Raw genomic sequence first — 13,484 nt, 5'->3', positions numbered from 1 at the left:
TGAGGGAAATAATGTTTTAAGCTGTATAAGTTACCTAAAGGATACCCCCTTGTACTTCATGTATGATGTGTGTACATAACAAGCATCCAAAGACCTGTCAGGGCCTTTTTTATTATATAATAAAGGTTTATTATATAATAAAAACCGCTGATGTAACTTTAATTTATAACTATCTGGAAAGTGGAAACGTTTTACTTAATTTCAAACATCATAATCGATGTTTTTGGAAAGCCTGCAGCTGCCATTCATTATTTAAATAATGAAATATTGCACTAGTTTTCATGCTTAGCACGACGCATTTTGAGAATTTTTTTCTCGTCATCAAGTGCAAATATGTAAATAAGTATTTTGTATGGTGTTGAATGTGTTATTCTGTCTCTCTTGCACTGTAATAGTCTTTTTGAGGTTATCAGGTACTGTGCCTCATCAGTTATGTAGAAAACCACACACACACGCAAACTATCACTGACATTGTTGGTTTGTGTAACATCACAAAAAGTACATCCGTAAATATTGCACTTGACAACGAGAATAAATTCTCAAAACACGTTTTGCTCAGCATGAATAAAATACATAACCGGCACTGTGTTTACACTAAAAACATTTGAGCAACACGAAGTGAATGACGGTGTCAACTAACACTCCATGTGACCATACACTGAAACATGCTAAATATGGTTCGACAAAGGTGTCATGATGATCACAACAATCACGAAACTGCACTTGCGCAGTAGAGACAGTTTGGAAATGGTTGTGATTGGTCATGGTAGCTTCATACGAACGAACCTACACTCCTGGAAATTTAAATAAGAACACCGTGAATTCATTGTCCCAGGAAGGGGAAACTTTATTGACACATTCCTGGGGTCAGATACATCATATGATCACACTGACAGAACCACAAGCACATAGACACAGGCAACAGAGCATGCACAATGTCGGCACTAGTACAGTGTATATCCACCTTTCGCAGCAATGCAGGCTGCTATTCTCCCATGGAGACGATCGTAGAGATGCTGGATGTAGTCCTGTGGAACGGCTTGCCATGCCATTTCCACCTGGCGCCTCAGTTGGACCAGCGTTCATGCTGGACGTGCAGACCACATGAGACAACGCTTCATCCAGTCCCAAACATGCTCAATGGGGGACAGATCCGGAGATCTTGCTGGCCAGGGTAGTTGACTTACACCTTCTAGAGCACATTGGGTGGCACGGGATACATGCGGACGTGCATTGTCCTGTTGGAACAGCAAGTTCCCTTGCCGGTCTAGGAATGGTAGAACGATGGGTTCGATGACGGTTTGGATGTACCGTGCACTATTCAGTGTCCCCTCGACGGTCACCAGTGGTGTACGGCCAGTGTAGGAGATCGCTCCCCACACTATGATGCCGGGTGTTGGCCCTGTGTACCTCGGTCGTATGCAGTCCTGATTGTGGCGCTCACCTGCACGGCGCCAAACACGCATACGACCATCATTGGCACCAAGGCAGAAGCGACTCTCATCGCTGAAGACGACACGTCTCCATTCGTCCCTCCATTCACGCCTGTCGCGACACCACTGGAGGCGGGCTGCACGATGTTGGGGCGTGAGCGGAAGACGGCCTAACGGTGTGCGGGACCGTAGCCCAGCTTCATGGAGACGGTTGCGAATGGTCCTCGCCGATACCCCAGGAGCAACAGTGTCCCTAATTTGCTGGGAAGTGGCGGTGCGGTCCCCTACGGCACTGCGTAGGATCCTACGGTCTTGGCGTGCATCCGTGCGTCGCTGCGGTCCGGTCCCAGGTCGACGGGCACGTGCACCTTCCGCCGACCACTGGCGACAACATCGATGTACTGTGGAGACCTCACGCCCCACGTGTTGAGCAATTCGGCGGTACGTCCACCCGGCCTCCCGCATGCCCACTATACGCCCTCGCTCAAAGTCCGTCAACTGCACATACGGTTCATGTCCACGCTGTCGCGGCATGCTACCAGTGTTAAAGACTGTGATGGAGCTCCGTATGCCACGGCAAACTGGCTGACACTGACGGCAGCGGTGCACAAATGCTGCGCAGCTAGTGCCATTCGACGGCCAACACCGCAGTTCCTGGTGTGTCCGCTGTGCCGTGTGTGTGATCATTGCTTGTACAGCCCTCTCGCAGTGTCCGGAGCAAGTATGGTGGGTCTGACACACCGGTGTCAATGTGTTCTTTTTTCCATTTCCAGGAGTGTAGTTATTCCCATCAGCCACCACACCATGTAGAGCTAGGCAGCGGTGGGAGATATGGCACAGATTGTTACAATTTTTACTCATTTACGCTTCAAATCTGCTGAATAGTGTCTCCTGGTGTCAAGAAACTTAACCACTTAATATTTGTAAACCCTACTGGACGGCCAACATTATGCCAGCATCATATTTTTTCCACCAACATTTTTTCGTAATGCGTAAATCGCGGGAAAATTATAAATATGTTGATGCAAAATCAGGTGCAAATTAACGTTGTGGGCATAGGAAATTTGATGGGAACGATAACAAATGTCGTAAACGGCTGGAAAACATTAATTCCCGGAACATAAAAGCAGGGTTATACTGTAATGTATGATAACTTTCAATAAATGTAGTACAAGAGTGAAGGATAAGGAGACCAGAATAACAGTTACTGGTTTGTTTTCTGACTTCTGTTTTAAAAAAATCTTATTTCAGGTTGCAAGGTGAACCTGTTAATTTACGTGAACAACAAGATGCTGTAGAATTTTTCATGAGCTTGGTTGAGAGTATTGATGAAGCATTAAAGGCGCTTAATCAGGAACAAATCATGGGAAAAATTCTTGGTGGCTCATATTCTGATCAGAAAATTTGCAAAGGATGCCCACACAGGTAAGCAGTAAAACAACAACAACAACATTATTATTATTATTATTATTATTATTATTATTACTTCACTCATTCCTTCATGTTATTGGTATAATGACAATGGTTAAAATAACAAATTTTCACTAAATTAAGTATATACCCAAAGAATCTGATGAACCATTGGCAGATGTTAAGTAGGTCCTGTAGATTCTTTGCAGTCTGTTGGAGGAAAATACTGAACTCGAATACTATCACAGTGATGAAGTACTTTGTTACTACAGGACTTTGGTCCCTGTATTGGGCACTGTCTGTGAGGAAGGTGACTTCCTCAGCTTAATTGATAACTGTTATGTCAAGCCAGGAACAGGTAAATGCATCAACTTGAAATTTGTCACATATTAAGGTCTACAGCCCCCTGACAATGTAAAAAAAAAAAATAATAAATAAATAAACAAATAAGTAAATAAATGAAGCTTCCAAGTCAGGGCAATCAAGATGTCATATATTCCATATGTTAGGGTACTTGGCCTTGACATAGAATCATGAACTTTGGCAAGAGGAAAGGTTAGACAGTAAAATAAAAGCGAATAATAATAATAATAATAATAATAATAATAATAATATTAATAATCAGTAAATTGACAGTCACATGAAAAAATTTTCCTTTTGTCATTTGTTATCTGACTTTGAACATGAAATTAAATCATTTGTGAAAGTCTTGCAATCCCTAGACTGATATCTCACTAGTATCAGCATTGATAACAGACAAAACCATCAAAATTCTCATGTCCAGAACTATCTTTGTACATAATTAAGTTAATAAGGAACACTCAGTGAGTAATCCCTACTCGCATCTGGCCAAGTGGTTCCAATTTCTGTTGGATTAGTTCAGCAACCTCATCATGCCTCTTCAGATATTCCATATTTTTTGGGGTCTTACATCCATATGTATTACATGATATATTTTGATCCCCAAATTACCTGATATTGTAATATATTTATTCAGGATATGCTTCCAGTTTTTCGTAATTGGAGTGACCTGATCATGTATCGAAGTCAGAAATCCCCAGTTTCTGCATGCAAATCTATGTGCATCAATTAATTGTTTGATGCTTGAAAATCAATGTGATCCTGGCTGATATCAATCACAGGTTTCCATTGCAGTTCTCTTCTAAGCCAGCAAATGTCTTGTTTTAATGCAGATTATTTTAAACCAGATCATCATCATCTTTGTATTGACCAATTAGGATCCGGTGACAACTTCAGTTCCTCTTCTTTCTTTGTTGTTGTTTCCTATTTTTTCATTCCTTGGTCTTCCTCCATGTTATCTTCTCTTTCTTCTGCCCATGTAGATCCCGATTTTTTTACTTGTTCCCCCTTGAGAGTCATCTAAATGTAGCATTTTACTCTTCAAAAGATTTCTTTTTGTCATTTCTGATTGTTTGATACCAGTAAACCCCCATTCTTTAGAGAATCAACCCACCATGTATATAACCAGTTCAAACTTCAGATTACTTTACAAATGAGTTAATGTGATGATGGCACACAAAGTACACTCCGCCACACACTGCAAGGTGGCTTGCGGAGTATTGGGTATAGGTATAGATGTTATTTTTATGGAAATACAGGATTTCAAGACCATCATCACTCTCTGATCCAGATTTCTTGAGCAACCTCATAATTTATTGTTCAGCCAAACTGTCCTCCATTCTGTGACAAACTTTTGTGATTGAGGCAGCTATGGACCCACACTGTAACAGCAAAAGTGCGTGAACCGATAACACCAGTAATTCATGTTTCAAGTTGTATTGCACTTCTTGGAAGCAGGTGTATCCATCTAGTGACTCTCTGAAGTACTGCAAGGGCAAATGAATGATGTCAAGCTGCCACTGTTTGGAAATAATGTGTGGCATTGTGAAGCAACAATCTGCAAAGCTCCACTCAAAGATTTTTAGAGCACTGAAAGTTAGGAAAATAGACATATTGCCATAGTTCATATGACCAGTGACAGGAACATGTTAACTGTTGTTACTGTAGTTTAAGGTCCTGTCAAAACTATTTAATCCTGTTTTGCAGTTTTCATCTTTGAAAAAACTACTTACGTGTTTCACACGTGTTTAGAAAATTAGTAAAAATTTCTAGTATTATTTTTGGCGAATTTTTCTTGTATTTCTATAAGTAAAGATTTTCAAAGGTTCTTTTGATTTTCTCAATTATTTTTAATGTTTCTTTTCCTTGCTATCCAAGTTGTTCTGTGTGTTCTTTTTTTAAATGTCTTCATCTTCAGTTTTTGAGCTCGCTCTTCTAATGATTCTTCACACTCCTCATTCCACCATGTTTTCTTTTATTCTGGACAAATTCTAATGTTTTCAATGCAGCTTTAGTAAGTTGTGCTTGGAGTTCATGCCAATCACATTCTTTAGCTGTCTTGATTTCTTCTCTAAATTTTTCTACATTTTCTGTTGTAATATTGACTCTACTGAAGCTGTATTTGAATACTTCCTGCATTTTATTTTTTATTTTAGATGGGGGAGGTCATATTTTAACCTTAGAGACATAATGACCTGAATCAAATTCCCCATTTATGATCATTTCAACAATTGTAATTTGCTTGCTATTCCTTTTGGATATGGCTGTGCGGTCCAGTTGAAGTTCTCAGAGTTGGAATTGGAGATACTCAGCTTCTGTCTTTTCTTGGTAGTCTGCAAAAATGCATAAAAATCACTTTTAACCAACACATTTTACACATATTAATCATACTTTCACCATTTTGTTTCTTAAGTGTGCTTGATATTCATCTAGCTCATGGAATCCCTCCAAATGGCCTTACCATCAAGTTACCCGTCTCCGGCTGCCAATCTTCCTTTCACAATGAACTCCATGTGTTCAGATTCCGCCAATCCTTAGCCCTCACAAAGATTGTCCTACAAAACCATATCAATCAGGCCCAAACCTCCTTGCAGTACCCGCTCTCCATCCGTATAATTCTCCTGCTGTGCAACCTGTGACACATCTCCTGGATCCCACAACACACTTTGAAACTCTTGCCCTCCAGAAACTAGAGCGACATCCACAATGCCACCTCAAAAAAACTCTCCAACCTACTCACTTCTTATATCTGCCTTCGACTACTACTGTCCACCACCTCTACAAGAATATCCAAACCTCCCCCATGTCCCCTCAAAGCTGACAAACCCTGTCTCACAGACCTACTACATTTACCCCACCCTCTGAATCTCTATCCCACTATCACGCAGACTCATGAACTGGAACAGACCCGAAGCACAGTCATGAGCCTTTTCTCCAAAAGCCTTAGCTCCGCAGAGGTAACAGTCCTTTCCATAGGCCTCGTCTTTTGCCCCCACTCCCAAATTCAGTCATGCAGGCCTTGTTAAAGACCTTCTCTTCTTCCCCTAGTCCCTACAGTGGAAACACCTTTCTGTTGTCAACCCTACCAATCAGATTTGGCCAGAGACCAATGTTGAACCGTGCGCGACTCAGTTCACTCCTCCATCTAACCACGATCCACCCCCACTCTCCTCAAATCACCCCCTGTTAACTTTCCAGAATTTCTTAACCTCGAACCTTGCCTCACCATAATTCCCCAAATCCCTCAACATGCAAACTAACCTTACATCTGCAGAGAGATCCACAATCCACCACCTAAAAACTTATCCCGACCTTTTAATTCCACCTAGTGACAAAGGCTCCACCACTGTTGTTTTGAACTGCAAGGATTACCTGGCAGAAGGACTCCACCAGCTGTCAGATTCAACCATTTGCAAACCCTGCAACAGTAACCCCATTCCAGTAATCTGGCAGGATTTCCAGTCATTACTCCAGAAATACAGCAGGGTCTAAAGTCTCTCCTCAAACCCTTAAACCCATCCCAGAACCTCTCCCTGAAGTCCATCTCTCTCCTACCTTCTACATGCTTCCTAGAGTCCATCAGCCCAACCATACAGGATGCCCCATTGTGGTCAGTTACTGTGCCCCCACTGAGAGAATCTCTGCTCTCATAGACCAACATCTTCAGTCTATTCCCTGCAACCTACCCTCCTATATAAAAGATACCAACCATTTCCTCCACCGACTCTCCACAGTTACTCTTCCTTTACTACACTGTGCCCTGCTCATCACTTTTGATGCCATCTCCCTTGCCACTAACATCTCTAATGCCTATGGCCTTACTTCTATTGAACACTGCCTTTCCCAACGCCCGACAGATTCCAAACCAACCACCTCCTTCCAAGTCGCCATGACCAGCTATATCCTCACCCACAATTACTTCTCCTTTGAATGCATTAACTACAAACAAATCCGAGGTATGGCTATAGCACCCACATGGCACCATCCTATGCCAACCTATTCATGGGTCATCTAGAGGAATCCTTCCTAAATACCCAGAATCCCAAACCCCTCACCTGGTTCAGACTCTTCGACAACATCTTCATGATCAGAATCAAGGGTGAGAACACCAGAAACTCAACGCCTTCTCCCTCTCCCCCATTCTCTTCACCTGGTCCTGTTCAACCCACCAAGCCATCCTTCTCGATGTTGACCTCCACCTCAAAAATGGCTATATCAGTACCGCTGTCCATATAAAACCTACCAACCACCAGCAATACCTCCACTTCGACAGCTACCACCCTTTCCATACCAAGAAATCAGTTCCATACAGCCTAGCCACCCGTGGCAGTCGCATCTTTAGTGACGAGCAGTCCTTCTTGAAATATATCAAGGGTCTCAGTGATGCCTTTACAGATTGTAATTACCCTCCCAACCTTGTATGAAAACAGATCTCCCGTGACTTGTCTCTCTAGTCACTCAACACCTCCCGAACTCCCACCATCCGGCCACAGAGGAGCATTCCCCTCGTGACTCAGTACCACCCAATTCTCCGCCAGGGCTATGGCTACCTCTCTTCATGCCCTGAAACAAGAAATATCCTACCCTCTATCCTTCCCACCACTAGTGGTATTCCACTACCCGCCAGACATACATAATATCTTCATCTGTCCCTACACAACACCTGCTCTGCACCCTGTGCCTCATGGCTGATATTCCTGTAATAAACCTAGATGCAAGGCCTGTCCCATACATCCTCTCATCACTACCTACTCCAGTAAAACCAGTCGTGTGATGTACAAGCTAAGCTACAACCACTGTGCCACAGTGTATGTGGACATGACAACCAATAAGCTGTCTGTCCACATGAATGATCACTGACAAACTGTGGCCAAGAAACAACAGGGCCACCCTGTTGCTGAACACGCCGCCCAGCTCAATGTCTTTCATTTTAATGACTGCTTCACAGCCGGTACCATTTGAATTCTTCACACCGCCATCAGGTATTCTGAATTGCACATTTGGGAACTCTCCCGGCAATACATCCTACATTCCCATAACCCTCCTGGCCACAAACGTAATTAGTCATTGTTCTTACCTGCGTATCCCTTTCCCTGTTCCCATTCCGGCACCACACAGCCCTCAAGCCCTCATTCCACCAACACACCTAGTCTTTTTACTTCTCTCCTTTTCTACTAACCCCCCCCTCCCAATCCTGCCATTCATCTAACCTCCCAACTGCACCTAGGTGCCTTACTCTCCACCTCATCCCTGCACACTCCCACTCCCACTTTACAGCCCCCAGCCCTACCCTGCATCACCCCCACTCCCTTCTCCAGCTTCCTCCTTACCACCGTCCGGTTGCCTCTCCTGTAATGCATTGCTGCTCACAGTCTGGTTCCAGCTGCCAGAGACTGTGGTCTTGCGTGCGTGCGTGCGTGTGCGTGTGCGTGTGTGTGTGTGTGTGTGTGGTGGGGGGGGGGGGGGGGTGACAAAGGCCTTGTTAGCCAAAAACTAATTTTCAGACATCTCTGCTACTTGGTGAGTAGCAACTACCCTTTTCGTCATTTCTTTTCCTCCCAACTTGTGCATTGAAGACCCTGAGAAGCATTTTAATATTTTTAGAGTTTTCATATTCTAAAAGATTCTGAAATTTATTTACACTCTGCAGATTTTTCCTGTTTTCATTTATAGATACATTGCAATTTATAAGGGTATAGCATTTATTCCTGAACTTAACTTTTAACACAGATTTTTCTGATTTTGATGTAAAATCTGTTGTACCACCTAGGATTTTTTTTGTTTACTTAAAATACTGTTGCAAACATTGGCATGTTTTCTGTGATTCTTACTGCTGGTTTGTAATGGTACCACTGACAACCTTGAAAGGGCAATCAATGCTAATGTTATATCTCTGCGAGGAATTTTTGAAAGTCGTGATCGTGAGATAACCTAATTGAAACAGAACAATCTAACTGGGATTCGGTTCCGAAACACTTCAACAGAGTGTGAACAATGGTAAGCATGTGGGTCAGGAACAGATGTTCTCCCAGCACAACAGCAAGTTTCATTACGCGCGCGCGCCCACACACACACACACACACACACACACACACACACACACACACCTCTTTCTTTATCTCTGCTCATACTATGACACAGTAAACTAACCTTGCAGATAAATGTGCAACTGACAAACAAATAGCCACTGAGATAGTAAACAGTAACATATGCCTGTCAACAACACATACCTTAAATGAAATAGGTGTTATAGTTCATAAAACCAGTTACCAACACACATGAAACTAGTAGCAGTACTGAACAGGGGAAAGCTTGAAATGATTCTGAATTTAAATCAATGGGTCTGCTAATGATAATCATCAAATAACTTCATTGCTTACTACTCTATGCCTGTGCATTAACCAAATTGCATTAGAATAGATAACATTTACTATTTACTATAGTTCTCTCCTAAACTCTGTTTGAAGCAGCTAGCAGACAGCTTGTGTCTGTATATGTGTGGATGGATGTGTGTGTGTGTGTGTGTGTGTGTGTGTGTGTGTGTGTGTGTGCGCGCGCGCATCCTTTCGTCTTTCCCTCTCCTTCCCTCTTTCCTGATGAGGCAACAGTTTGTTGCAAAAGCTTGAATTTTGTGTGTATGTTTGTGTTTGTTTGTGTGTCTTTCGCGCGCGCGCGAGTGAGTGTATACCCGTCCTTTTTTCCCCCTAAGGTAAGTCTTTCCGCTACCGGGATTGGAATGACTCCTTACCCTCTCCCTTAAAACCCACATCCTTTCGTCTTTCCCTCTCCTTCCCTCTTTCCTGATGAGGCAACAGTTTGTTGCAAAAGCTTGAATTTTGTGTGTATGTTTGTGTTTGTTTGTGTGTCTTTCGACCTGCCAGCGCTTTCGTTTGGTAAGTCACATCATCTTTGTTATACTGTAGTTTAGTAGATAGCTTATTAGTTAATAGCCAAGGAAATCGGGCAAGAGTAGTGGGTAGGGGGAACAGGCAGAGTATCTTGTTAGCTTTGTTTTTCATTCCACATTTGCCGATTTTTTTATGTATTTATGGAGACTTTTTCTTGACCCCTGCTTCTATTTTATTTTTATTAACAGTATCAAGCTTCTGATTCAAATACCACAATATCCTTTCATAAGCCTGCCCTTGGCTTTGCTAAGCTAAAGTCTCCAGTCCTCCTTGACTTCTGGCGGTGTTCTGAATAGCCTCCATGTAAAAGTTCTCATCTCTGAGTGCAACCAATTGTTCCACCAGTTTCTTCTTAAAACTCCAAACAGATTACTTTTAGCCTTTAGGCACTATATCCTTGTCCTATAAATTGCCTGTAGCAACCAAGACTCACTATAGCTCCAACATCTTTTTGAAATCCCCTTGCTTTCAGCTGCTAGGTTTGCGAGCACATTTGAAATCGATCACCTTAAAACCATATGTGGTCTTGAACAGAATGCTGTACTCCACCTGAGGAAACTACACTGTGTGATCAAAAGTATCCGGACACCTGGCTGAAAATGACTTAAAAGTTTGTGATGCCCTCCATCGGTAATGCTGGAATTCAATATGGTGTTGGCCAACACTTAGCCTTGATGACAGCTTCCACTCTCACAGGCATACGTTCAATCAGGTGCTGGAAGGTTTCATGGGGAACAGCAGTCCATTCTTCTTGGAGTGTTGCACTGAGGAGAGGTATCGATGTCGGTCGGCGAGGCCTGGCATGAAGTCGGCGTTCCAAAACATCCCAAAGGTGTTCTATAGAATTCAGGTCAGGACTCTGTGCAGGCCAGTCCATTACAGTGGTGTTATTGTTATGTAACCACTCCGCCACATTCCGTGTTGAAAGATGCAATTGCCATCCCTGAATTGCTATTCAACAATGGCGAGCAAGAAGGCACTTAAAACAGCAATGTAGGCCTATGCTGTGATAGTGCCACACAAAACAACAAGGGGTGCAAGCCGCCTCCATGAAAAACACCACCACACCACACCATGCCACACCACTATCGCCTCCGAATTTTACTGTTGGCACTACACATGCTGGCAGATACGTTCACTGGACATTTGCCATACCCACACCCTGCTGTTGGATCGCCACATTGTCTACAGTGATTAGTCACTCCAAACAATGTTTTTCCACTGTTCAATTGTCCAATGTTTACGCTCCTTATGCCAAGCGAGGCATCGTTTGGCATTTACTGGCGTGATGTGTGGCTTATGAGCAGCCATTTGACCATGAAATCCAAGTTTTCTCACCTCCCATCTAACTGTCATACCATTTGCAGTGGATTCTGATGCCGTTTGCAATTCCTGTGTGATTGTCTGGCTAGAAGTCAGCCTATTACACATTAAGACCCTCTTCAACTGTCGGCAGACTGTCAGTCAACAGATGAGGTTGGCCTGTACGCTTTTGTGCTGTACGTGTCCATTCACGTTTCCAATTATTATTTTTTTTTTTTTTTTTAACTACTATCACATTGGAAACAGTGGACCTAGGAGTGCAGAGATCTCATGTACAGATGTATGACACAAGTGACACCTAATCACCTGACTACATTCGAAGTCCGTGAGTTCTGTATAGTGTCAGTTTCTGATCTCTCACGATGTTTAACAACTACTGAGGTCACTTATATGGAGTCCGTGGCAGTAGGTGGCAGAACAATGCAGATAATATGAAAAACATATGTTTTTGAGGGTGTCTGGATACTTTTGATCATGTAGTGTATGTACTATGTTGAGCGCTGTGTGATTTTGAACAAAGGTTTTAGTGGTTAGGAATTGAGAGCTGGGATTTTAGCAACTAATGAGGTTGAGATGAATATCATTTATTGAAGAATTCATTTGCAACAGTAGCGTTTGAGGCGACAGTGGAGATTCTGCTGTGGCTGAGAGACCACCAACTTAGGAGCGACATCAGGTACCACCAATCTTCTCCCATCCCCATCCCCCCACCCCTTTCCCCTACCTGTCATTAGCTATGGAAACCTTCCTGTAACCAAGAATATTATAGGAACCAGCGCCCACTTAAAATGTTATCGCTCTTCAAATGTGACATACAACCCAACAAGAGTAGACGCTTTGTATCAAAGTTATTTTGAAAACATTTTTACTTTTAAAGTTCCATAAATGCAATAGTAACTAATTTTTATGGCCTTTTAAAAGCGAACTCTCTAAAATTGACACATCTCATTTAACAGAGAATGTAAACTGGCTCCAAATTATACCATTACTTGAATGGCAAACTTAAATCATTTGATAATAAAAACTCAATTGAAATGAGCAATTTCAACATTTGACTTCTTTTCGGAGGGCTTCTACCTTAAAATACTCAAAACAAGTAAATTCCAGTTGCATTAAATTTGTTCTCATAGATAAAAACTATGTCACCTCCACAAATTACACCACATTTAACAGACCATAATAATTTGTACAAAGTTTTAACAGCTAATGAACCTCTAGTTACCAATCAGAATAATGGAGCACAGAACCCAATGCACTACCTCGATGGTACAGTGTTATGTACTACGCTTTCTACATGCAAAAACATCAGCCCAGCTTGTTATTTCGTGTAGCAGAACTTAAATAGCATAATGCGCCTTAAGATAGGTATATTTTGAAATAGGCTAGCTTAACAGCACTAGGTTTGCCTAGCTACAACTTATGCTGGATAAGCATCAGTAAACTAGACTAACGAAGCATGGCGCACCACACCTAATTTATAATTAGGTGGCAGCTGTATCGGACACACACAGATTTCGCACACTCGTACTTTAGATTACACACATACTGGTAGCCAATATTAACCATGCCGAGTGAGTCTTATTACAAATTATCAAATCGTCAGTTCTTTGCTCACACTGAATGTCACAGGCTACCAATATACTTCCTCGTCTATTTCACAAGGATATGTTATTAAGATGTGGAGGCACTCCCACCAATAGAATAATCATCCCTTTTTTTTCTCGCACATGGTGCCATAAAAACAAGACTGAACGAGAATCGCCAATGTAATCTTCGTCTATCGATACATATGCATCACTCTGTAGTTGTATCCTATGACTGGAGTGTAAAACATCAACTGCAACATACAGCAGTGAACATAGAGAGGAAGAGAATTAATGACCCGAGGCGTGCTGTTAACCTCAAGTCAAAAACACAGAATTACAGCGATACCTTGCAACAACTTATGTGGGGCCCACTTCTGTGCTGGCACATGGGATCAGACACAGACAACATTGACCTAATTTTGTGCCTGTTGATGATACAGGTAACTCTCCACACAGTCTATATT

The 13,484-nt window shown here is 42.4% G+C and overlaps 1 protein-coding gene across 1 annotated transcript in view; it reads left to right on the top strand.

The window, feature by feature from the left end:
- The window catches only part of LOC126458245 (probable ubiquitin carboxyl-terminal hydrolase FAF-X), a 314,613-nt gene that overhangs the window by 197,018 nt on the left and 104,111 nt on the right, over positions 1–13,484 (top strand). The window contains exon 29 of the mRNA XM_050095144.1: positions 2,685–2,858. Coding sequence (XP_049951101.1) covers positions 2,685–2,858 — 174 coding nt within the window. The remainder of the gene's footprint in view (positions 1–2,684; positions 2,859–13,484) is intronic.

Source organism: Schistocerca serialis, chromosome 2 (assembly GCF_023864345.2).
Source record: "Schistocerca serialis cubense isolate TAMUIC-IGC-003099 chromosome 2, iqSchSeri2.2, whole genome shotgun sequence".
NCBI classification, from domain to species: Eukaryota; Metazoa; Arthropoda; class Insecta; order Orthoptera; family Acrididae; genus Schistocerca; species Schistocerca serialis.
Note: the sequence above shows the minus strand (reverse complement) of the source record. Positions and strands in the feature narration are given on the sequence as shown.